We start from the raw sequence: 23,949 nt of genomic DNA on the forward strand, positions 1-23,949 counted from the left end.
CATCCATTACACCATATTGCCTCATACTGACTATTGAATATTGACAAAATAGTTATCCTTGCCTGTGTCTTTCCCCCAATGAATTACAAACTTCATGGGTCATGTCTTCTCTAAGTTTTGCATCTCCCCTATTGCCTAGCATAGAATAATCACTTAATAAATGTTTGGTGAATGAACGAATAAGTGAATGAATGAAGTGAAATAACTGAACCTTTAATACCCTGGAGAAAAGCAGGGGTCTGGACAAGCAGTGATCAGTAGCCACTAAGGTAGCTTGAGCCATGAAGGGAGAATTGAAATGACCCACACACTTAAAAAAATTATACTGATATACTTTTTATACATTACTTATACTTCCCAATATAACTTTTCTCCTCTCAGAGAGATATCCCTTATAATAAAGTAGAAAAAAAGGGTGGGAAGAAGCAGCAGAACTAACTAACACAGAAAATGGCTGACATTGTGTTCAACATTCTACAATCCACTGGTGACAATTTAATGTCAGAAAATCCCACTGTCCAAGTTTCTTAGGCATTTATTTGGTTATGTCAAGTTACAAGTTTTACCCTCACAGAACTTCCAACAGAAAAGAGGCAAGGACAATACGGAATGGTCATTATTGCGATTTTCAATGGTTTCAATATTCTAAGCCTCTGGAGAAAGTCCTCCAGACCTCCCAGCATGGAAAGTCTTTAGGCAGTAAGCAATCGACTCCTTGTTTGGGGACGCTATAACGGGGATTCTGCGGGTACTATTATGTTAAATTTAATATATACCATTAAAATCAAGTTGTAATTTGGAATTTGGAACTATGTAAATAAAGTAACTAAAATGTTCATATCCCTTGACTCAGAGACTTCATTACTGGGCTTATGCCCCAAGGAAGTCATTGATAAGAAAATCTCAATATATGCTGAAATATTCATAACAGAACTTTTGGGGTTAGTAAAGAATTGGAAACAAGGTAGATGCCCATCAATAGTGGGAATGTCTAAACAAATTGTGGTACATAAATGTAATAGTGGTACTATCTGTAAGAAATGACAACTGGCATGAATATCGAAAAGCACGGAAAAATCTCTATGAATTGATGCATAATGAAGTAAACAGAGTCAAAAAATATACATATACATTAATACAGATATATATATGTATAGCCTGCAGCACTGTAACACAAAAAACAACCACATATGCACATGCACACACACAAATCAGGTGTTGATGTTGCAAAGTTGTAAAGAACAAGTGTGGTTTAAAAGAAGAGATATGAGAAGACACTCCTATTCACCCCTTTGCTGTGTGTTATACATTGCACATATTTTTAGATCTTTTTTGATTTATTGATCAGTTATGCTGATTTTTTCCTATTTTTCTCATTTTATCTTAAAAATTTCATTTGTTATAAGAAAAACATTCTATTTTTATATGAGATGGATCTGTGGGAAGAAGAGGGGAAGGGATACTGGGGGAAACTATTACGACATTTTTTTAACACATCAATAAAAAACTTTTAAAAAACAAGTTATATATAACAGAAATTAATAGTTAAATATAAAGTCCTCCTTTCCTTTTTCTGTCCTTCATATAGGGTAATTTTGATATTTGTGACATTTGTCAAGTTCACAGTAAAAAAAAAAAATCATTGTTACAAGGGATGTGGGAAGACAGGCATGCTAATTCACTGCTGGTAGAACTGTGAATTGGTTCAACTATTCTGGAAAACAACTTGGAATTATGTAAGAAGAGTCACTAAATTGTTCATCTCCTTTGACCCATAGATTCCATTAGGGAAACAGTATTCCAAAGAGGTAATTGACAACAAGAAAAGACCCATAAGTATCCCCAAAAATGTTCATAACAGCATTATTTGAGAAACCAAAAAAATGTGGCCAGCGATTGAGGAATAAATGAACAAATTATGGTATGTGGATGTAATAGAATATTACTGTAACATGAGGAATAATGAATATGAGGAATTTAGATAAATACAGGAAGACTTGAAAAAATGATGCAGAATGAAGAAAATAGGGCCAAAAGAACAGTGTCTACAACAGAGTAAATAGAGTCAAAGTGGAACTGCAATCAAACTGTCTCAAAATACAATGGTCAGTGTTGATAGCACACCACCAAAGTTAAAGGACACATCCATCCCTTCTGTTAACAATAGATTAACTGTTTTGTTGGTAATACATTTTGTATGTTTGTTGCGAAGTCCTTGGTATGGCAAACTAAAATGTATCAATACAATTTTTCAAAAGAAAAGTCATTGCCCCAAGGAAAGACGAAAGACCTAGTGTGAAAAAAGGACTGATTTTAATGCCAAGGGGCTATTTCATAACTGCTTTTTAAGACCAACTTCAAACTGGCGCTTTATGAGATAAAGGAGCAAAGTATCAGGTCATCTCTCCTACAGCCAAATTTACTGAATGAGGGTCAGGGAAAATTGAGCATGCAAATGTGTCAGAGAAGGGAGGAACTGGCTCTATCTTGATCATCCTGCTCTGTGGAGGGCACTGGTAATCCGAGATGCCTATGCTAAACCAATGTTCTTTAGACAAAGTGTTTGAATCAGAGGTTGTGGCTCCTGCTAAAGCTAGATATTGTAAGGATAGTGTCTGTGTTAGCCAGATTGGAAAAAAAAGTTATTCCAGAGCAACACAAAGCTCACTAGCTGTGCCATAGATACCGAGACCCTTAAAACCCTCTCCCTCTTCCCTTTGGCAAATTGCCCTGCCAAACACACACACACACACACACACACACACACACACGAAATGAAAAATTAAAAGAGAGGCATAGGAAATAAAAGTTTCAGGGCTACAAGAGATTGCTTTATTGTACAGTAGAAAAAACAGATGCCCCAGAGATGGAATCACTGACCCAAGACTACATAGCAAATTACTGGTAATGTCATGTCTGGGTCCTAGGTTTCCCAAACTCCAGGTCAATGCCTGTTGCAACCGAATCAAGCTTCCTTCCAGGAGTCACTAGACTTCTCAGAAGGTCCTAATCCTAAAGTCAAATGAATCTATTGGGTTTTACTTGGAAAATGAGCTAACTGCTAAAATAATGGAAGTTCCTTGGGGGGCAGAGACTGCTACGTTTGTGTCTTTGTGCCCCCATCTCTTAGCATAATACATTAGATGCTTAATAGATGTTTGATAAATGACCTTAATGACTATGGTTGCTCTAAAATGAAGGAATTCATAGAGACCTTGGGGGCTGCCAAAGTAGTTTTAACCTTGGATTGGTATAAGGTTTAATGGTTCCTGCCAGAGGGAATGTCCTCAAACCAAACAAGAAAATGAATTCAAATCACACACACACACACACACACACACACACACACACACACACACACACACACACACACCTCCCGTTTTATTCCTCTTCCTTCTGGACTGAGGAACAGATCATTCTCTTTTCAGACTGTTTAATTAACTATTGAATGGGAAGGTAGGAGAATGACCTGGCCAACATCAACTTAATAGCCCCATATAGCACAGATGTGGAGTTAGTTCTGTGACATTTAAGGTGTGTGCTCAAAGCAATTTAGGAGAACAGATTGCCAGTAAAAACCACTAAGTTCCCATTCTGTTTACTTAAAACAACCTATTTAGGTTACAGACTAGGGGAGTTATAAAATAATTATCAGTGTTAGAGTTGGAAGAGATCTGAGAACTCGTTGGTCCAGTCCCCATCATTTTGCAAAAGAAGAAACTGAAAACTTTCCATATCAGGCAGCCAGGTAGTGCAGTGAATAGAGTACTGGTCCTAGAGTCAGGGGGACCTGATTTCAAATCTGGCCTCAGACACTTACTAGCTGTGTGACCCTGGGCAAGTCGCTTAACCTTACTTTAAAAAAATAAAAACTCTCCATATGACTAATGTGACATGCACATTTAAATAACTCTAAGGTTTTACCTCATGCCCTTCAGATTGGAAAGGTGACAGAAAAGGAAAATAACAATTGTCAAAAGGATGAGAGGAGAATAAACATGCACTATTGGTAGGATTATGGATTATTTTTGAGACCATTCTGGATAGCAATTTGTAATTAGGGCCAAAAGTCTCTAAATAATACATGCACTTTGAACCAGCAATGCCACTAGTAGGCAATATTCCCAGAGGGGTCAAAGATAGAGGGAAAGGATGTACAAAGTGCCAATATGTTAGGGGGTGAGGTTAAACCTCAGAAATGTTCTGATTTGTATGACATATAAAAAAATATTTATGGCAGCATTTTTTTGTTGTAGAAAAAACTGGAAATAAATTGGATGCCCATCAGTTTAGTCAGGAAATGACTGAAGAAATTATGGTATTTGAATATTTCATGGAGAGCTAGTGGCACAGGTACAAACCCCATCAGTTTGCTTGGTTGATGTAATATCCCCACATGGGGAAACTGGGAAGCTTGTTTCTGGGAGCAGTCTGATAATGTGTAAGGGAAGAGACTTGAAGAGAGTTGAGGGCATGCACGAACAGTCTGTAACTGATTATGATTGGCTAACAATATGGTTGGTTAGCAGCCTTTTTAATTGACTATAGATGGAAATATCAATGTCTTAAAAATGGTTTAAATCAGCTTGAGTCATCCCTCATTTTGCTTCACTACTGCCTAGGGGAACTTGGTGACCCTCTCACAGCATCCACTGAGAACCCATAGAGCAAGGAAGGTCTTTTTCCTGTTCTGAGCTCCTATGTCCCCAAGAAACAAGTCTCAGTTCTTAACCTTTTTATTTGTACTTCGTGAAAGGGATTGGAGCCTTTCCTAGCCTGACAACCTAGCGAAATCAAGAGGTCATCATGAGAGCACTCCAGCACCCCAACATTCTAGGACCTGGGCTGCAGGTCGGATGTTGCCAGAATAGTATTAATGCCCTGAGGAGCAAAAAATGACCTTGTATACCCAGGCTAGTAAATAGTATCTGAGATAAGGATCATCTAGCACCAATCTTATCTTTGGAAAAGAACTTGGTGAGACCAATGTTATGTAAGAATTGAGCCACATTTTGAGTCTATCCCCCCAGATATTGGTGTCCCAGAAGAATTGGGGTAAATGTTTGTGTGTTTATTCTTAATATATCTTTTAAGTAAATATCCCTTTGCAAAAACAACAATGGTTAAATGAAACTGGGGTGCTAGTCAGTGGACCTCCAAAATGGGCAGAACACAGCTGGTGGGAGCTCAAGTTGGTTGTGGTAAAGAAAGAGATGCCCCCCTCCAACCCTTTGGGTTACCCTAAGGGCAATGGAAGTAGCCTGACCCTGGGGGAAAGTACCAGGGCATTCACATGACAAATAGAATGGAATATTATTGTGCCATAAGAAATGACAGAGGGCAGATTTAGAGAAACCTGTGAAGACTTCAATGAAGTAACATGAACAGAAACAGAACAATATTTACAATGACAACAATAATGTAAAACAACTTTGAAAGACTTCAGAACATCAGAACTTCGATGCAAGTCAAGACTCCAGAGGACAAATGATGAAGGATCCTTCTCACCTCTTGGCTGAGTGGCTGTGTGCAAAAACATAGCACTTTTGCACACAGCCATTATTTGAAGTTCGAGGGTTTTTTTTTTACTCTACTTGGTAAGTGTACTTTAAATTTCAGCAAAGGAGCAATCAAAGAGAAGCATTGAAATATAAAGGAAGCATTCCACACCTGGAAAGCATCTGAGGCTTGAATAGCTCAATTATTCCTTGAAAGAGCAGCAAAGAGAATGAATTTGTTACCCAGTACAGACTGCCTCTACTTTGACCCCAGTCATTCGTTCACACAAGGCCCCAACTGGAATTTGAGAAATGTAATTGATCACCATAAGGATGGGCGGGGTCTCTTACTTAGGGATCGTGCTTTGAACCAGGAAACATCTTCGAACCTTCAAGGCTAGACCTCTTCCACCTATCCTGGAGGAAACCAAGAGAAAACACTGAAAGAATAAAAAAGGAAAAGGTTGCTGTACATCCTAGTCTAAAGATTACTGCTTTTGCTGAAAGAGTCCAGTAGTGTTCTAGCCCAAAAGAGCACCATTATCCTCCAGCTGGAAAGAGTACAGTAATACCAAGCTGAGCTGGAGCCTGGAATTGATAGAGGCTGAAACTGCCTATCAAAAAGCAAATCCGGGGAGAACAATGGACCAATTGATCTAGCAAAGATGTTACTCTCTGGGAAAAGCCCAGGGATGAGGACCTTCCCAACTCATTCCAGCAACCATCATGAGTAGCATCTGACCTACCTGTTTAGTCCAGTCCAGCAAGGGAACAACCTATCCCACAGAGATTCTGTGCCATATGAAGAACCAACCTAGCCTAGCAACTGACTGTGCTTGGTAGAGAACTGACTGTTCTCTCTAATAAGCTGCCAGTTTTCAGAATTCTTGAGTTCTAAATTGGTTTACCATTCTACAGAAGATCCCCCCTCCCAACATGTGACCAAGTTTCCTCAGCCAATACCAATCCACCTCCTTTGCAAGATCACTTCACTTCATGCAGTGGTCTTCATTCTTTTCTAAATGATTGAGGATTTTTTTTGCATCTACTCTAATGCCCTTGATTGATTGTTTCAATAAATGTGTCCTAACCCAGTTAAAGTAGTTACTTTAAGTAGACTGGGGTAGTTGGATCACACCCTTACACCTGGATAAGGCACAATAGTATTCTTTTAGCCATTGTCTAGTTGATGAACCTCAACTTGTTTCCAATTCTTTCTTGCTACAAAAAAAAAAAAAAATGCTTCTATTCATATCTTGGTGTACTTTTGTTTCTGTCCTTGACCTCCTTGTTCTATATGCTTACCAGTGAAAACTCTGAATAAAAGAGTGTGGATATTTTCATCACATGTTTAGCATAATTGTAAATTGATTTCTAACATGATTAGACAAATTCTCATTTCCACCAACAGTTAGTATTCCTTTGCTCCCACAACCATTCTAGCTATGACTATTTCCATCTTTTATCATCTTTGTCAATTTGTTAGGGGATGAAGTTAAACCCCAAAGATGTTTTGATTTACATTTTTCCTTATTATTGGTGATTTGGAGCAATCATATATATAGTTGTTAGTAATTTGTGATTTTCCTTTTGAGATGTTTTATAGTCTTTGACCACTTATGCATCTGGGATTGATTGTTGGGTTTTTATATTGTATTTTGTTATATTATATTATATCTTTTATATTAATGTTAATTCCTCTTAAAAGAAATCTAATAAATTAGTGAGACATGATTTCTTCTTCTAGAAAAGCCAGTATATTATTTTTAGTATTCATTGATTACATGCCTCTTTATAGACCCTACCAGATATTTCCTCCAGCCTCCTTTTAATACTTCTTGTATACTGAGATCACATTTGATATTGTCTAGATCTATAGCACAATCATCATTAGGAGATGGTGGACCTCCTAAGAATCCCTCACCCTTCTCTATCCTCCCTAAGCTCTAGCCCCTCCCTTCGTGATTCAAGGTTTGAGGAGAAAATAAACCTCAGGCTTACACTGGAGCAGAATGGAGGAATGGTATCATCAGGAAAGACTTCTGGTGTGAGTTTAAGAGACTGAGTAAAATAAAACTGTTTGCCATGCTGGGGGTTGCAAAGCTCTGTGGGGCCAGGTAGGAAGTTATTTTCAGCAGCATATTTCATTAAAAAAGAGCAAGTCTAGCTTCTTTAAGCTGCATAAATAAAGGCAGCATGGTACAGCCCAGATCATGCTGGATCTGGAGTCCAAAAGTCTGGTTTCATATCATAGCTCTGACACTTCCTACTTTCATGAACTTGGGTGAGTAATGACCTCTCTTTGTTTCCTTATTGGTAAAATGAGGGAGTTGAACTAGAATGATCGAGACGCTTGAAGCTGAGAGGCGGAACACTGGACCTGCAATCAGGAATTTGTTGTTGTTACTGAGTCATTTTTGACTCTTCATGAACCCATTTGGGGTTTTCTCGGCAAAGATACTGGAGTAGTTTGCTATTTCCTTCTCCAGCTCATTTTTACAGATGAAGAAACTGAGGCAAACAGGGTTAAATGACTTGCCCAGGACCACACAACTAGTAAGTGTCTGAGGCCAGATTTGAACTCAAGAAGGTGAGTTTTCTTGACTCCAGGTCCCAAGTCTATGTGCTTTTTCTACCTACCTACTCTGATGTCAAATCCAGTCTCAATTATTTACTAGGGGTGTGATCCTGGGCAAATCACTTAACTGTTTATCTCAGTTTACTCATCTGTAAAATGACGATAATAAACAGCAACCACTTCCCAGGGCTTCCCAGGAAGACTCAAATGAAATAATATTTGTGAAACTAAATGCTATATGAATGCTAGCTGTTATTACTGTTATAACCTAGAAATCCTTTCCAGCACCAAAGCCATATGTAACTACTTTACAAATGCGTGTAAATGAGTTGAAGTTAATCAAATATTTCACTTTAAAGGATTACTAAATTCAGTGACTTTTGGCTATAGAAATAGCAAACTACCCGTCATGTGAATCCAGATTTTTTTTTACTTTAAAATGGAATTCTGTTGCAGAATGTTATATGATAACTAATGTATTTAAAAGGAATAGCAAATTATACACAATACATTTGCAGTTTTAAGTCCAATCATTTTTCCCCCTATTCTATTGTTATAGAAATGCTTGTTAAATACTTCAGAACAAAATAAATAAAATTTTTAGAAATGTTACTAACCACAGGTTTAGTGGAAAGAAACCACTGGATTCTGTTTAGCTAGGGTTCAAATACCATTTCTGCTACTTACTAACTGTATTATCTTGGCCAAGCATTTTTGCCCTTCTGGGCTTCAGTTTCCTCTGCTATAAAATTATGGGATTAGATAAAATCTGAAGCTCTGGATCCCATGACATTATAACCAGTAAACCTGTATCCCTAGAAATAAGGAGACTCAGTCATGGGATGACTGAGAGGAGACTCTGTCATGAATCAGACAGATACCTTGTCCCTCTGGGGACAGAAATGGTATGACCCCTGGAAAGCCTAGAGAACTGAAAACTCTGCCTGTGCCAAGGGAAATCCTGAAGTTAGACTTTGTTCTAGGTGAAGGGAGTTCCGATACCTCATCTCTCTGTGCTAAGTGCGTGGGTGGTTTCTGGAAAGCCACAGCAAGTCTACTACCTAGAAACTGTCTTGTCACTTGGGTGCTTGAGGTGTGGGAGTAATTGCACCCAGCTGCCAGGGTGTGAGATTAGCAGGGAGACTTTGGGGTTTGTAGGGCTCCTATCTGCCTACAACAATTTTATCAGATCAGAGCTGGCTGAGTCTGAGTAGAAGCAAAAAGTGAACAAAGAGGCTTTGAGAACCAGACTAGGGTGGGGGAATAGCAGGGTAAAGTGGCATATGCCCACAGGGTTGGCAGAGGGCAAAAGGGTGAGGAAGATAACAAGCTTATCTTGCACTCTGCTGGATCTGCCCTTGGGCCTCTGACTTCCAAACAGTCTCAACAGGTGTTTGACTCTCTACCTGAGTCGAGCCTCCTTTGCTTCCAGTAGTCTAAGGTGGAATCTGCTGCTGGAGATGAGAGCTGATTGTTAACATTGTGCCACAGACTTGCCGCTTAGCTCAGTATGAGCTTTGTAGTCCTGATGCCTGGGAGTGTTTGGGGACAAGCCACTGGGCTCCCTTGCCTTCTACCTGCTCCCACTTTCCCCTTTCTTGCTTCAGTTCTGATCTCCTCATCCCTCTCCTGCACCTGGTCCTATTCCCTTTGGAGCTTTACTGTTTCATTAAATACTTTTTAAAATAAAGGCTTTAGGATAACCTATATTAGACTGTTTGCCACCTTGGGGAGGGGGAAGGATGGAGGGGGAAGGGGAAGGAGTGAGGAAGAAAAAATTGGAACTCAAAATCTTATAAAAATGAATGTTGAAAACTATCTTTACATATAATTGGAAAAAATAAAATACTATTTACAAAAAAAAACACAATAAAAAGCAATTCTGTCAACCTTCTCTGAAAAAAAATTTTAAAAATAAAATAAATGCTTTATTACTAGTATAGAAATTTGTTTTTCTTGACTATGAAGAGTTTTTAGAAGGGTTTTGTTTTCTCCTTTTTGCCAAGTGGGGAAGAGGGAGGGAGAAAAAATAAATGCTTATTAATTTAAAAATAAAATTATTTTAAAAATGCTTTGTTCATACTTTTTATGGTGCTGTTATTTCCTGATGACTCTCAGCAGTTAAAAGCCCTTCCTTGGAACAAAGTAGAATTATACAAAATTGACATGCCCGATTCCACAACTACAGTCTGTCTCTTCAGAGAAGGGAAGCACACTTCACTCTTGATCCTCTATAGTTACAAGCCTCATAGATTTTAAAGAATTTGGAGCTAGAACAGATCTTATAGATCATCTTTAATGACCTCCCCATTTACAGATGAAGAAACTGAAGCCTAGAGAGTGCCTTGCCCAAGGTTTTGCAGCTCACAAGCATTCGGACTGGAATTCAAATGCAGGTCCTCTGACTCCAAATACAATGGTTTTTTTCACTGTCCTCTTTCTGTCTCAGTCTCTCCCTCGTTCGGTGTCTCTTTCACCTTTCCCTACTCACTTACATCAAATAAAAATTTTACTGCAAAGCAAATGACTAATTAATTCCCTATGGGCTTCTAGGTGGCACAGTAGATAGAGCTCTGGGGCTAAAGTCAGGAGAACCTTAGTTCAAATCAGCCTCAGACACTTACTAGCTGTGTGACACTGGGTAAGTCAATGAACCCTGTTTGCCTCAGTTTCCTCATTTGTAAAATGAACTGGAGAACGTAATGGCAAACCACTCCAATATCTTTGCCAAGAAAGCTCCAAATGGGGTCATGAAGAGTCAGACAGGATTGAACAATGAGAAGTTACTGTACATAGCTTCTGCCAGGACTCTGGCACTGGGAACCCACTGAAGAAACTAAGGGGATTTCTGTCCCACTTATTCCCACTAGAAGGAAAGTGTAATTGGAAGGTGGAGTCATAGAAGGGAAAGAATCAGTAGTCTTGGAAATGCCAAGATTTTGACTGTCGGATCAGTTAGGAGAATGAGAACCAGCTACTAGAATCACAGAGTCTTGGAGTTGGAAAGTTGGATATGTCTTTGACATATCTAAACAAGAATGAAAATTGTCATAGTGTCGCTGGTTGAAGACATTCAGTAAAGAGGAAATCTCCCATTCCATTTTTGTCTATTTTAATTTCATTGTGTATCCATTTCATACTAATTTCCCCATGTTCCTCTGAATTTCTCATATTGGTCAATTCTTCCTGAAAATTAATATTCCATATCATTCATATGCCAGTGTTTTCAGCAATTCCCCAATCAGTGAGAACTCATTTTATTTCCAAGTCTATGAACCATGAAGAATGATGCTATAAATATTTTAGCTAGTTTCTGTCTTTGACTTCCCTGAGGTTGTACATCAGTAGTGAGATAGCTAGATCAAAAGATACAGAGCAAGGAGAGGAACCTGCAGCCTCGAGGCCCTCTAGGTCCTCAAGTGCAGTCCTTTGACTGAATCCAAACTTCACAGAATAAATCCTATTATTTAAGGGGATTTGTTCTATGAAATTTGGATTCAGTCAAAGGGCTGCACTTGAGGACCACATGTGGCCTTGGAGACTGCAGGTTCCTCACCCCGATAGAAAATTTAGTCACTTTTCTTGCACGATTCCAAATTGATACCCAGAATGGTTAAAACCCATTTTACTTTGAGATAGCCTCTAGCGTTAGAAGTTTTCCTTCTAATGGAAAGTATGTCTCCCCAACCCTTCCATTCCATGGATCATAGAAACAGTCCTGGCAGGTACCTTAGAGACTATTTTAGACCAACCCGCTCATTTTCCTAAAGAGGAACTGAGGCTCAGAGAAGCTGTGACTTGCCCAAAATGACAAGGTAATGACAGGGTCAGGATTTGAACCCAGGTCCTAGCCTCCAAATCTAGCACACTTTCCTACTGTACTATGGTGCTCATTATTTTGTCCTATAGAGCAAGTTTCATCCCTTGCTCACATGATGGTTTTTCACCCTATCTCAGTTTTCTCCGGGTTAAATATTCCCAATCCCTTCATTCTATCCTCATATGACACAGTGTACAGTCCACTCACTGTCTTGGTCGTGCTCCTTTGCATGCTCTCCAATTTGTTAAAACAAACTAACAAATAACAAAGGTGGTGCACAGAAATGAGCATAATAATCGAAATATGATCTGTCCACCATCTCCATCACTCTCTGGACTCCAAAGTCTCTCTTCATTAAGGCTAGATCCAATTAACTTCTTTGACCTTCATGCCTCATTGATCACTCATGTTGACCTTGTAATCCACTAAAATCCCCACTCCATTGTATCCCCACTCTCCTGCCCTACCTAGACTTCTGATAACTATATGTTCCCAACCCTTGTTTACCTGCATATCCATCAAAACCACAAAAGAGTTGCTTAGCACACTGCTTAGCATGTAGTGAGTGCAAAGTGCTTTTTTGTTCATTGTTCAATTTTCACTTCCTTCTTTTTTCCTTCCTTCCTTCTTAACTTATCTCCTTCTTTCCTTTTTTCTTCCTTCTTGTCTTCCTGCTTTATTCAGTCAGAGCAAGGGCAAACTGACCCAGTACCCTGGATTTGGAGGAGATAAAACCTTCTTTCTCCCTCTTTCAAATCCCTCAGTCCCAGTTTGGGTTGTTTTCAGATGCTACTCCATTCCCAACATAGACTTTTTGTGAGCTATAATAGGAGGAGATGGGTCAAGTTGCAACTTCCAGGGTATCTCATTTCTTCTCTGGCACTCACCAGTGAGAAAACAAGGATATTAAAACTAATAGTGCATATGGGGGTGAGATGAGGATCAAACCAAACAGGATACATAAAAACACTTTGTAAACCTGAAAGCACTATAAAAACATCAGCCACTGTCCTTTCACTAAGATACTCCTGCAGCAGCTCATCAGGACAAGAAGGTGAACATTCATTCTCAAAGTAATCCCTCTCCTCTGCTTTCCAGATTCCCTCTTTATTTGTTGTCTATCCCCACTGAAATACAAATTCTTTGAGAGCAGGTGTTTGCTTGCTTGCCTGTGTTTGTAACCCTAGTGCTTCGTATAGTACTTGGCATGAGATAAGAACTTATTAAAATGTCCTATCTGTATCTATCTGTTTGTCTTTCCATCTGTCTGTCTGTCCATCCATCCATCTATCCATCTGTCTGTCCATCCATCCATTCACCCATCTATCTGTCTGTCTGCCTATCTGTCTATCTATCTGTTTGTCTGTCTGTCCATCCACCTACCTATCTTTCTATTTATCTATCTATCATTTATCATCTATCATCTAACTATCTATCCATTAATTCTTTACTGTCATCTATTTATCTATCATATATGTCTCATCCATCTATCTCTTTTCTATCCTTATCATCCATCTTTCATCATCACATCTGTCTGTCATCTAGCTATCAAAGGCTAAACCACCTGAATGAAAGCTCTTAAATGTTCTCTCTACCTGAAAAGGTTTTCAGTGGGGGAAAGGGGAAGGACAAGATTCCAGACACCAGCCTCTCAGCCTGTTTGTCTGTCATTCAAACCCCACCCTAGTACTAGGGGTCACCAGTGACTTGGGTAATACCTGAGGAATTTTGTCACCCCAGAAATTTCTGTAGAAATTTGCCTTCCACCAAGGCAAAGAGGAATTATGATATTTATTAAGGGGTTAGGGTAGCCACATTAAAGGAATCATCAATCCTTGAAGTATTGAAATTTTTTAAAATTGTCAGTAGTCCAGGCCCTGGCTCAAGACAAGTAGGTTTTTAGGCTACAGCCTAGAGATCCATAGAGATCCAGTGCCCTTTTTGGTGCCTCTGATTGGCAAAAGTTAGCGATGCGCTCTTTCCCCATCCTAATTTGGAGCTGAGTTCAGGATGGGAGAATTCTTTATCAAATATCGTAGTTGTCATACATGCTAGGGACTGAAGCCAGATTTTGTTTCTTTTTAAAAAATAATTTAACAATTTAATTTTTAAATATTTTCCCCAATTACTGAAGTCAGATTTTCAAAAGCTGCTTTTCCTCCTCTGTCTTCTTCTAGCCACCCATCCTTCCACATTGTTTCCCAAGATTTTCTCTTCTGTCATCTGAGGTTCCCTTCTGTTCACAGTCAGGGCAGCTTTGTGTTTGTTCAGTAGGAGAATGGTCCTTCCTTGTCCATCTAGAACTACTACTTAAGAGACCACTGCATGACACATGTGTTTTGGGGTGAAAGGAGTGGTCAAAGAAGCCTAGAGCAAAAGTTAGTTAAGTAGATGGAGCAAGAAGACTTCCAGAATGTCGGCTGGGAAAGGCCAGACAGAGCATCCAGTACAACATTCTTATTTGACAGGTACTCAACAGGATTGGATGGGAGGAGAGAGCCACGAGAACGCAGGACCATAAACTGTAAATAGACATTGTCTTCTTGGAAAAGTAATTTGTCTTTGTTATGGAGGTGGGAATAGCTAAGGAGAAGTCTAGGAAAAGGCAGCGTCGACTCCTCTGAGTCCCAGTTACAACACCTATAAAATATACTGTTTCCACTACCTGACTCATAAGTTCTTGTGAGGAAAGCATTTTGTAAGCCTTAAAGTCCTCCAGTGAGCTTTTATTGCGGGGCTATCCACAGACTGAGGCAGGGTGCCAAACCCTAAGTAGGGCTCAGACAAGAAGCAGAAACAGATCCACAGAAAGCCAAGGTGTAGAAGGAAAAGTGAATCAAGTCTGGAATATCCCTTAACTGTAGTATCTCCTGGTAGCTTTTCTCCTCTGCCACAGTTAACTGCATTAAGCATCAGGTGGAATCCGAAAGGATTACGAGGGATCGGGCTATGTGAAGATGTAAACTTCGACTTGTTATGCTATACTACCTTATTCATCTGGCTGGCGTGAGGAAAACACTGTGTAGATAAACCTCTGTAGCTTTTCAAGAACGCGAATTTGGGGGCAAAGGACCTGCCCACATCACCGTTGAATCAATTTATTGGTCTTATTACAATGATCCTGCCCCACGGTTGTGACATCTTAAATAACGTTTATTACAAAAAAAAAAGAGAAGACAAAAATGCTTCAAAACCGCCCCCACGGACCTCCCCCTCCACGCCAATAAATAAGAAGGGGGGGACACGACTGGAGGAGGGGGTGTAGTGGGGGGAGACCTTGCTGGGGAGGGAATTGTGCTTAGTCCGGGAGCAGTGCTCCTCATCCTCATCGCACATTGTGGGGAACCTTCCTCCCCCTCCACGCAGGGTCTGAGCTGGGGTGAAGGACGGATCCAACCCCCTCCACACGCACACACATTTTCTGAGGCTCCTGGAGTATTCTTCTTTGGGTAGCCTAGGTCTTTCGAGGGGAGTGGCTCGGATGCCTCTATCCTATTGGCTGGATCACAGGGTTCCGGTTGCTTTCAAGAACTCTATCCACCAATAAAGAGTCTTTTGGGGCTCTCCCGGAGTGTATTGGAGAAAAGTTACAAACCCCGATGGCTGAGTGAAGAATTTCGGGAATTCTTTCTCCATATGCCCAGGAACTTGCTACCTTCTACTACACCCTGCCCTTGGGAAATCTAGCAACATCAAGGAAGGTGCGCCTTAACCCAAGGGTTGAGGACCTGGGACTGGAAGCACGAGGTCTCTTAGAGTCAGTGAAGAGGTGCGGGGGTGTTGCTTATTGGTTGGAAGTGATGGGAGAAATTAAGCCAACTTCAAGGTCTCTAGAGGATTCCTGGTAGCTATTTTTGTTCTGTAAGTAGAAGCCGGACACCTAACATCCCTAACGTCCCTTCGTGACGAGTTAGGAGACAGCCTTGAGTCACTCACTTTAGTTAAATGTGACATGCCTTCCCGGCAACCAAGTCGGTCTTCCCTTACCCCCCTCCCTCCCCATTCTCCTTCATCATCCACCAGAACTAGAGTTCTCCTTGTTGAGGGATAGAAGGTTTTGAGGTGGGGGAGGTTTCATGCCCATCATGGTGGGTTGGGGGTGAATGGGGATGGGATACTGTTCAGCTGCCCATCCCTGCCATTCCCAAGGGATGGAAACTGTCTTCATCCAGCAAGAGGCGCCCCAGGCGGTAGAGCAGCTGAGGGTACCAATGTACACCCTCTCCCGGGGTCCTGCTGCCCCATGACAGACTATGGTAGAGACGAAGGGGCCAGAAAGCCAACTGAGCTAGGCGCTGCTCAGCCACAGTTGCAAAGCAGGAGGCCACTACATCTTCAACCACCAGGGTCCCGTGCGTCGTGAGAGGGGCATAGGCCCCTGGGGCTGTTCGAGTAGAAACAGCTGCCACCCTGGCAGGCTGCAGTCCTGGCACCCCTGCCACCAGCACGTACTGGCCAGGCTGCACTTGGCTGGCAAAGGTAGCCCGAAAACCAGTAGCAGGCTCTGTGTGGTTATCTGCAGTGAACAGCAGGTGTGCTGGTGTAAGTGTCAGGCGCCGGGGTGGGTCCAGGGTCTCTATGACATGGAAGGCTCTCTGAGTGGCTGGCTCCCGATCCAGGAAGATGAGCACATCACTGAAGGTCGGGTTCCCATCCTCCCCCATGGCCAGTACCCGGTCCCCTGGTCGCAAGGCAGACAGGGCCACTTGAGCCCCGTTTTCCAGGCGAACCCTGGCTCCTGCTGGAAAACAGCCGCCCGTCTTGGCTGCAGCTGAGTGCTCTGTGGGGAGAACGGACAGGGGAGGGAGACTTGGTTATTGTCATAGATTTCAGATTCCTAACTCATCACTCAACTCACCCATAGGGAGGAGGCATTCAGTTCCTAGAGACCACACTTTTATTCCCAGCTCAACCTCTAGGCTGGTTCCATTTCTTGCATCCTACATGTAGACCTGACTCTTCATCAGTACCAGTCCCAAACTCAAACCTCTTCACCTCATTTCATCCCCATTCATTCTGGGAACACAATGTGCAGTATAATCAAAGCCCTAGCAAAGCTTACCCCCCATCTTAAGAACCTTGACAGGAAATGGGGGAAGAAGAGCAGGATGAAAGAGGAAGGTTTTCTTTAAGCTCCAGGGCCCCTTTTGTAACACTGAGACAAAGGATATCTCTGCAAAACTAAAAGGAGGAAGAGAAGCCTGCGATATCATGGGGAAGAAGGAAAGGAACAGACTCGGTTCCTCTAGATCCCCACTCCTGCACAGAATATCATTTCCATTCTTCATCTCTCATCCTTGATTCAAATGACGCCCACTCCACAGACAAAAACTGCCCTTTTTTTCTGATCTTTCCCTGCCTAAGTCGTGCTTTGTGTGTCTGTGGAGTATAGGTCCAGTTATTGGGGTGGGGGAGAACATGGGGGTGGGGTGGGGAAATGGTGTACAGACCACAGGTTTGTACATTAGTAGCCAAGTTCAGATTACTATGAATTGCAAAGTTCACCAGGTTCCAGTCCACATACAGGGTCAGTGTGCAGGCTCAATGTATTGGGACAGTGCAGTGTGAGATGAAGCGATTAGCCAAGGTCAACGAGCAGAATCAGTGTAGGATTAGGGGTAACAGAAAGGTGTGGTGTCAATCCATATGTGAGATCAGGATGGTCAAGATTAAAGGGAAAGAGCAAATGAATGGATTTAGGATTAGTTATGAATAGTATTGGTTGAGATCAGTGTCACTTGGGAGGCTCAGTGTATGGTTTCATATTAGTGTATTAACACTATCAGTGTGAGGTCATTGATGTGGAGACCATATAATTCTGGAGAGTTGGGATACAGAGCTCCATGTGCTGTGCTAATGTGTGAGGGTCCTGGGGTGGCCGGTTTGTGAGCTCAGAGGATAGCAGGGCCAGTGGGGGATGGGAGTCAGTAGGAAGGCAGGAAGGACCAGTAGTGTAGGTAATAAATTTGTATACTCTCCCAAAGGACACTTATGTAAAGTCAGTGACGGAAATTGGTGCTGAAAGACCCCAGCTCTAGCCAGTTCTGATTGACAAGGCAGCCATTTCAGGAAAATCCACTTTATTAACTCCATGCTGCCCATTCTGGCTCTCATTCTTTGCTTGGCCCCAAATCGCCCAGCGTCAGGGCTTGGGGGTCGCCTGCGCCCCCTTGGGTACAGAGAGTTACACAATAGGAGGGGGGCCCTGACCTGCATGGTGGCATACAGAAATCCCCTCCAAGCTCTGAATCTCCAAATGATCTGGGGTTCAGTTCTATACAGCACAAATCCAAGTTCCCCAAACAAGGTGCCTCAGGCAAACACTGTCCCCATCTGCACCCCAGTTTCAACACCTCCCCTCTCCAGCCCAAAGGGTTGGGCACTGAGTGGTTCTGCCAGCCCCTGGCTCCCTCCATCCGTCCATCTCGTTTTGGTCTTGCTCCTCGTCCCGGCGCCGCTTGGGGGGAGTTGGGCCCATCCTGAAGGGTGGCTTTGGGTTGTGGCCCCAGGGTCGGGGCAGGGGCACTGAACCCTCCACTCTAGAGTGCTGGCTAAGTAAGCTCTTAGGCAAGGGATGGACAAGTGGTCGCAAGCAAAGGAAGGGGGGCGTATCAACGTCCTGCGAAGGGCCATTGTGACTTGTTTCTCCACCCACCCCCTTTTCACCTCCTCAGTTCATTCGGACCTGCCCCTGCCCTGTCCTCTGCCCCGCCCCTCCCGGGCCCACTCTCCCGCAGGCTCACCGGACTTGACCGAGCAGTGTACATGCGCCTTGGACTCATAGTAGACCCAATCGAAGCCGGCCTCCACTGCCAGCCTTGCCAGGAGACCATACTTGTTCCGGTCGCGATCAGATGTGGTAATGTCCACGGCGCGACCCTCGTAGTGCAGAGACTCTTCGGAGTGGTGGCCATCCTCGTCCCAGCCTTCTGTCACCCGTAGCTTCACGCCTGGCCACTGGTTCATCACCGAGATGGCCAACGAGTTCAGACGGTCCTTGCAGCGCTGCGAGGGAAAAGAGCGGGAGAAATACGAGGATCAGGAGCTGAAGGGAGCGGGGAGGGGGGGGGGGGAGGGGACCGAGTCAGTGAAAGAGCTCTCTCGTATTGGGGGTGAGGAAGAAGGGCAGAGGGGGCTGAAAGGGCAGCTCAGATACTTTAGATGCCAGATTGAGGGATGAAGAGGCCAACCTAACCATCAAGCTCTGTACCTCTAATTTGGTGCCCTCCCCTGACTCGCCTCACTTGGCTCTAACCTCAGCGTGCCCCACTATCCTCGGTTTTAGCCACTAGCTCCTGAGGCTTGGGACCCGACGACTTGTGGGTCAGTGAAAAAAAGGGGGCGGGCAAGGAGGGTGGCGTCAGGAGGCAGAGATCCGGACTCCAGAGACTCGGAGGACTGTAAACTGGACCAAATAAGAGTCCAAATAAGAGAAGACTGGGGTATTGCCAGCACGTGCTTTCTGATCCGCAGGCTGACTCTGCGGAACAGGAGAAGCTTCTGCTTCCTTGGCCACGACCTCCCAACTTTGTTCCTTCTTGAGAAAGCATATGAAATGTTACAACCTCTTTCTATCTCTGACTCAGAGACTCCACCAGGATGAATCCCGCACCTCCTGGACGGTCCTCTTTCTGAACGACCCTAGGATCAGCTGCCTCCCAGCTGCTGGCTCCCAGACCTAAACCGTGCCTATCGAGGCTCTTAAGAGCAGCAATCCTGGGGGACCTTCCTTGCGTTCGCCGGCTAAGCGGCGTTAGCTCCAGTTGCAAGTGGCAGCATCTATTCCCGCTCCTCTTCTGCTTCCAAGACCAAAGCTCCCTGCCAGTTCATGCACGTGCACGTCTCGATCCCTTTGTCCTCCTTTATATCGCCTCGGACCTCGGCTTCTGGGGCTTCGTGCTCCTTTCCTCACCCAACCGCGCTGGGCCAAAAGACAGGGGTCTACAAGTCGCTAGGTCTAGCCAGAACGGGACAGGAAAGGGGTGCAGGGACCGCTATGCCCAGCAGGTGTCACCGCAGCCTCAGGGCTGGATGTCCCGCAGAGGGTGGGATTGTCGGGGCCAAGGCAGGTGTAGAAAGAGCACCCTGGTTAGGCAAAGGGTCTGTACACCCAGCCCAACATCTCGGCACCTGAGTCGTTCCTCAGATCTGCGCCTAACTTTTATAACGCTGGGTACTGTGTGAGAGAGAGAGTATCAGGGGATATCCTTCTGGTCAGAGAAAAATTCGCACCATCTCCTTCCTTTGGGTCCTTCTGGTCCCCAAGTGCAGATCTGAAGACAGGGACCCAGACAGACCGGGAAAGTTGACCACGACTCTGGAGCGATCAGAGTAGGAAAACACTGAGTCGGAGGGGTGGGGGGGAGGCAAAAGGAGCACCACTGCTCTTGATGCCTCAGGCTGTTCGGGCTGGGAAGTGGGGAAGGAGGAACTGGACAATGGAGAGCAATAGATTGACAGCCTAAACCGCGCGCCTTCAGCACCTTGGTGAGGGGCGGGGGTCACAGAGCTACCCCACAGGAAAAACACCCGTAAAGAGAAATGGATTTCTCTGTGCAGCTCAGAACAGTGGTCCAGGTAGCCGGCCCCACTCCCCAAATCCTTGGAACCCGAAAAGCCGGTTTGACTGGAGGAAAGGGATTGTAGGGATGAGTTGTAGCCACCACTGACTCCCGTGCGCCTGGAGTCCCGGGGCCTGGGAACAAGGAAATATAGGCTACTGACGCCTACGCAGGACCTGAAGGCAAAAAGAATAACTGAGGGAGTATGAGAGGAAGGATGGGAGAAGATGGAAGAGTAGGGAACATATCCGAGATTCTCCGATCCAGGAAAGGGGGCACCACATCCTTGGTTTATAGATCTGAACTAACTCTTGCCTTTTAATGGGGCGGGGGTAATGAATAGTCAAGTCGAGTCTCATAGACCCTAGACTCCTCCGGTCGGGAGTCAACAGCAGCAAACCTTTGTGGGGTGGGGGCAGGGACGGCACTGAAGAGAACTGCGTGAGGTGGGGTGAGGGAGGGCAACCGCTTCTGGGTGAAACTAGACGGCTGGTTTGCGTGCAGACTCCAAGCAGCTTTCCTCCTGGTCTTCTGTAGTCGTGACTCAAGCGCTTACTCCCTTTTGAAGGGGCCTTTCCCCCATTTCTTTCCCCTCCCGGATGAGCCTCTGGTTCTCTGACCTCTCTTCCCTAGCCTATTCCTGCTACTTCCTCGGGCCGGAGAAGCCGCCTTCCTTCTCTCCCTAGGCCAGGGCCGAAGCTGGGCTCTGTCAATGATTGTCGAGCCCGCAGCCCAGATCCTTATCTGCGTTCCTCAGAGCCCCGGTCTGCCAGCAGCCAACCTTCGGCCTCACAAACTAGGACCTGCCCGGCACTACGACTCCCAGTGTTTCCCCTCATAATCATGGCTAAGGCACAGATGCTGCGGGGGAGGATATAGGAGGGGACCGTGATCTTCTAAGGAGTCTGAGGCATCATACTGGGAAGTCCCAGGTGAATGCTGAGGTTGGAAGAAGTGAGCGGGAGTTCTCTCCATTTACTACCCTGGCTTAAGGCAAGTTTGCTCCAGACAGCTCGCGGACTCACTCCTGTCCGACTCTGGCTCCACGCTCTGCAGCTGAAGGACTCGGGAGGTTCAAGCCACTTGGGTCAGCTCTCTTCTAACTTCCCCAAGCATCCTGGTCCTTTCCCATCCAACCCCACTTCTACATCTCCATCACTCCTGCTCAACTCCCCTAGCCAAGTCCTGACATCTCCCACAGTTCTGTTTTAGATCTCCGTGTCAGAAACAGTGAATTTTCCCATCTAACGTGAGCCCTCGCAACACATGCAGCTTCTGGATTCCAGGGACAGCTCCCACAGGGGTCCCTCGCCTTCCTGATCAAGTACTAGCGCAACTCATCTTCTGCTGCTTGGTCTCCCCCAAGTCCCTGCGCTCAAGCCCAGACACGTCTCGGATTTGGCTTGGACTCAACTCCAGGAGCGGCCGGAGCACAAGACAGCTAGGACGCTGTAGAAGGAAACCCCGACCCCGCGCTCCTAGCCGGTTCGTTGCGGACCAGAGAGGGTTGGGTTCAGGAGTTAAGTGTGCAGCCCCGGACAGAACGGAGAACTAAGCTGGGAGAAACCCTGCAGATCCCGGAGACCGTGAGACGTCCGAAGTGGCTCCGAGTCAGAGTTCCTTCGGACACTCCCCCCACCCCCGGGGCTATTCCGTCTCTAGTCTATCCCACCTTGATCCCCAGCCCTGGAAGTCCGGACCAGCTGGCGTGCACCTGCTCCAGTCTGAGCCCAGGGGATTCCTCGGGGAGGCTGGAAGGTTAGGAACCCGGCGTGGGGCACGAGCCGGCCCGACGGAGGCCAAAGGGGGCAGGGCGGACCAGCGTGGGCAGGTGCCAAGGGGGCGGGCCGGGCAGCCTGGCAGAAGGTGCCAGCCAGGTCGGCTCGGCTGGGCCGCCGGGCGCTGACGGTGTCAGCAGCGGGCAGGTCGCACTCACCTGGGTCATGAGACGGTCGGCGCCCGTGTTCTCCTCGTCCTTGAAGATGATGTCAGGATTGTAGTTGGGGGTGAGCTCCTTGAAGCGCTCGGAGCTCCGCGCGATCTTGCCTTCGTAGCGCCCGCTGGCGCCCAGAGTCTTCTCGGGCACGTTGGGGCTGAACTGCTTGTAGGCTAGTGGCACCAGCTTCCGCGGCGGCCGGCGGCGGCTTCCCACCACCCGGCCCGGCCCACAGCCCCATGCCGCCGGCGCCAGCAGCAGCAGCAGTAGCAGCAAGAGCCGGAGTCGGGGCCGGAGCCGGGCCGGAGACATGGCCGGGAGCCCCGGGGGAGCGGCCGAGGGCGCCGGGCGGGCGGGCGGGGGCGCTGCGGGACGCTCAGGCGTTGGGGTGGCGCTGAGGGGCTCCGGGCGGGAGCGCCATCGGCGGGGGCGGGACGGAGCTCTGCGGGGTGGTGGGGGACTGGGGCCCAGGGCCCGGGCTGGTGGCGGCGCTCTGTCCCCCTCGGCGCCTCGGCTCTGAGCTGCCCAGCCCGCCGGCCGCCAATAAATAGGCCGGCCCGTTTGTTTTGGCAACGCGGCGGCGGCGGGGGGCGGCGGGACTGCGGGCCGGTGGGGCTGGGCTGGGCTGGGCTGGTCGGACCGGCGGCTGGCCGGACCCCGCGGTTTGCACCCCGGCCCGGCGGTCAGGCGACTCGGGCAGAGCGGGAGCTGCTGCCGTCTGCGGCGCGGCCCGGGGCCGAGTGAGAGGGGAAATGGAAGAGATCCGGGCTCGGGCCCCGCGCAGACCGCACCCTATCCATGTCCCTGCCTCCCTCCCGCTCCCCAGCGAACCTGCGACAGGGGCGGCCGCAGCCTCCTCCCCCTCGGGCGGGCGGCCCCAGGCACTAGCCCTTGCCCCGATCCCCGGCCGCCCGCCCGCTGCCCTCTGTGCCCCCAGCACCTCCTGGGCTCGCCCTCCCCTCCCGCCGAGACCCGCCCCGCCCCGCCCTGGCCTCGCCTCTGCGCTCAGTCAAGCTGCAGGGGGCTAGGGGGGCGGGAGGGGGGGTTGGGGCGGGACCCTGCTAAAGCGCAAATCTCCGGGGCAGGAGGTCTCACCCCGTGTTGACCGCAGCCCTCGGCGCGGCCGGACGGGAGGGGCAGGGGACAGTAGCTGGACCGCACAACCGCCCACGATGTTCCCTGCGGGGAGACAAACGAAAGACCCGGGGAGGTCAACGACACCCAGGCGATGTACCTCGGACCTCGATACTTACACGCCTCTCAGCCTAGTATTTCTGTTCTCTGTATAAGCTCTGCTTTGTCCCTCAGCTCTCTCCGATCTGACCCCCAGATTTTTGTCTCACTGTTGTGTACACCCTACATGTCAGTCACGGTTTGTCCCATCAGCTCATGTAGGTGGGTGAGGGTGGGACCCCTCTAGGAGAACAATAGGAATTTAATAGGTCTTTTGAAGTTGGAAATGTGGTCCAAACAAGTAGAATGCAGTTCCAGTACAAGGTATAAGGTAAAGCAGCCAGGATGGAGCAATTAGTGAAACCAATAGAGGTGGCAGAATG

The 23,949-nt window shown here is 46.1% G+C and overlaps 1 protein-coding gene across 1 annotated transcript; it reads right to left on the reverse strand.

Annotated features, from left to right (window-relative positions):
* Window positions 1–14,978: 14,978 nt before the first annotated feature.
* IHH (Indian hedgehog signaling molecule) lies at window positions 14,979–22,705 on the reverse strand. Its single transcript, XM_072617831.1, has 3 exons — window positions 22,394–22,705; window positions 18,640–18,901; window positions 14,979–16,676 (listed from the first exon to the last, which is right to left on the reverse strand). The coding sequence occupies exons 1-3, from the start codon at window positions 22,703–22,705 to the stop codon at window positions 16,018–16,020; spliced, it is 1,233 nt and encodes a 410-aa protein (XP_072473932.1). The 3' UTR covers window positions 14,979–16,017.
* Between the last annotated feature and the right edge of the window lie 1,244 nt (window positions 22,706–23,949).

Source organism: Notamacropus eugenii, chromosome 6 (genome assembly GCF_028372415.1).
Source record: "Notamacropus eugenii isolate mMacEug1 chromosome 6, mMacEug1.pri_v2, whole genome shotgun sequence".
In the NCBI taxonomy this organism is placed as follows: domain Eukaryota; kingdom Metazoa; phylum Chordata; class Mammalia; order Diprotodontia; family Macropodidae; genus Notamacropus; species Notamacropus eugenii.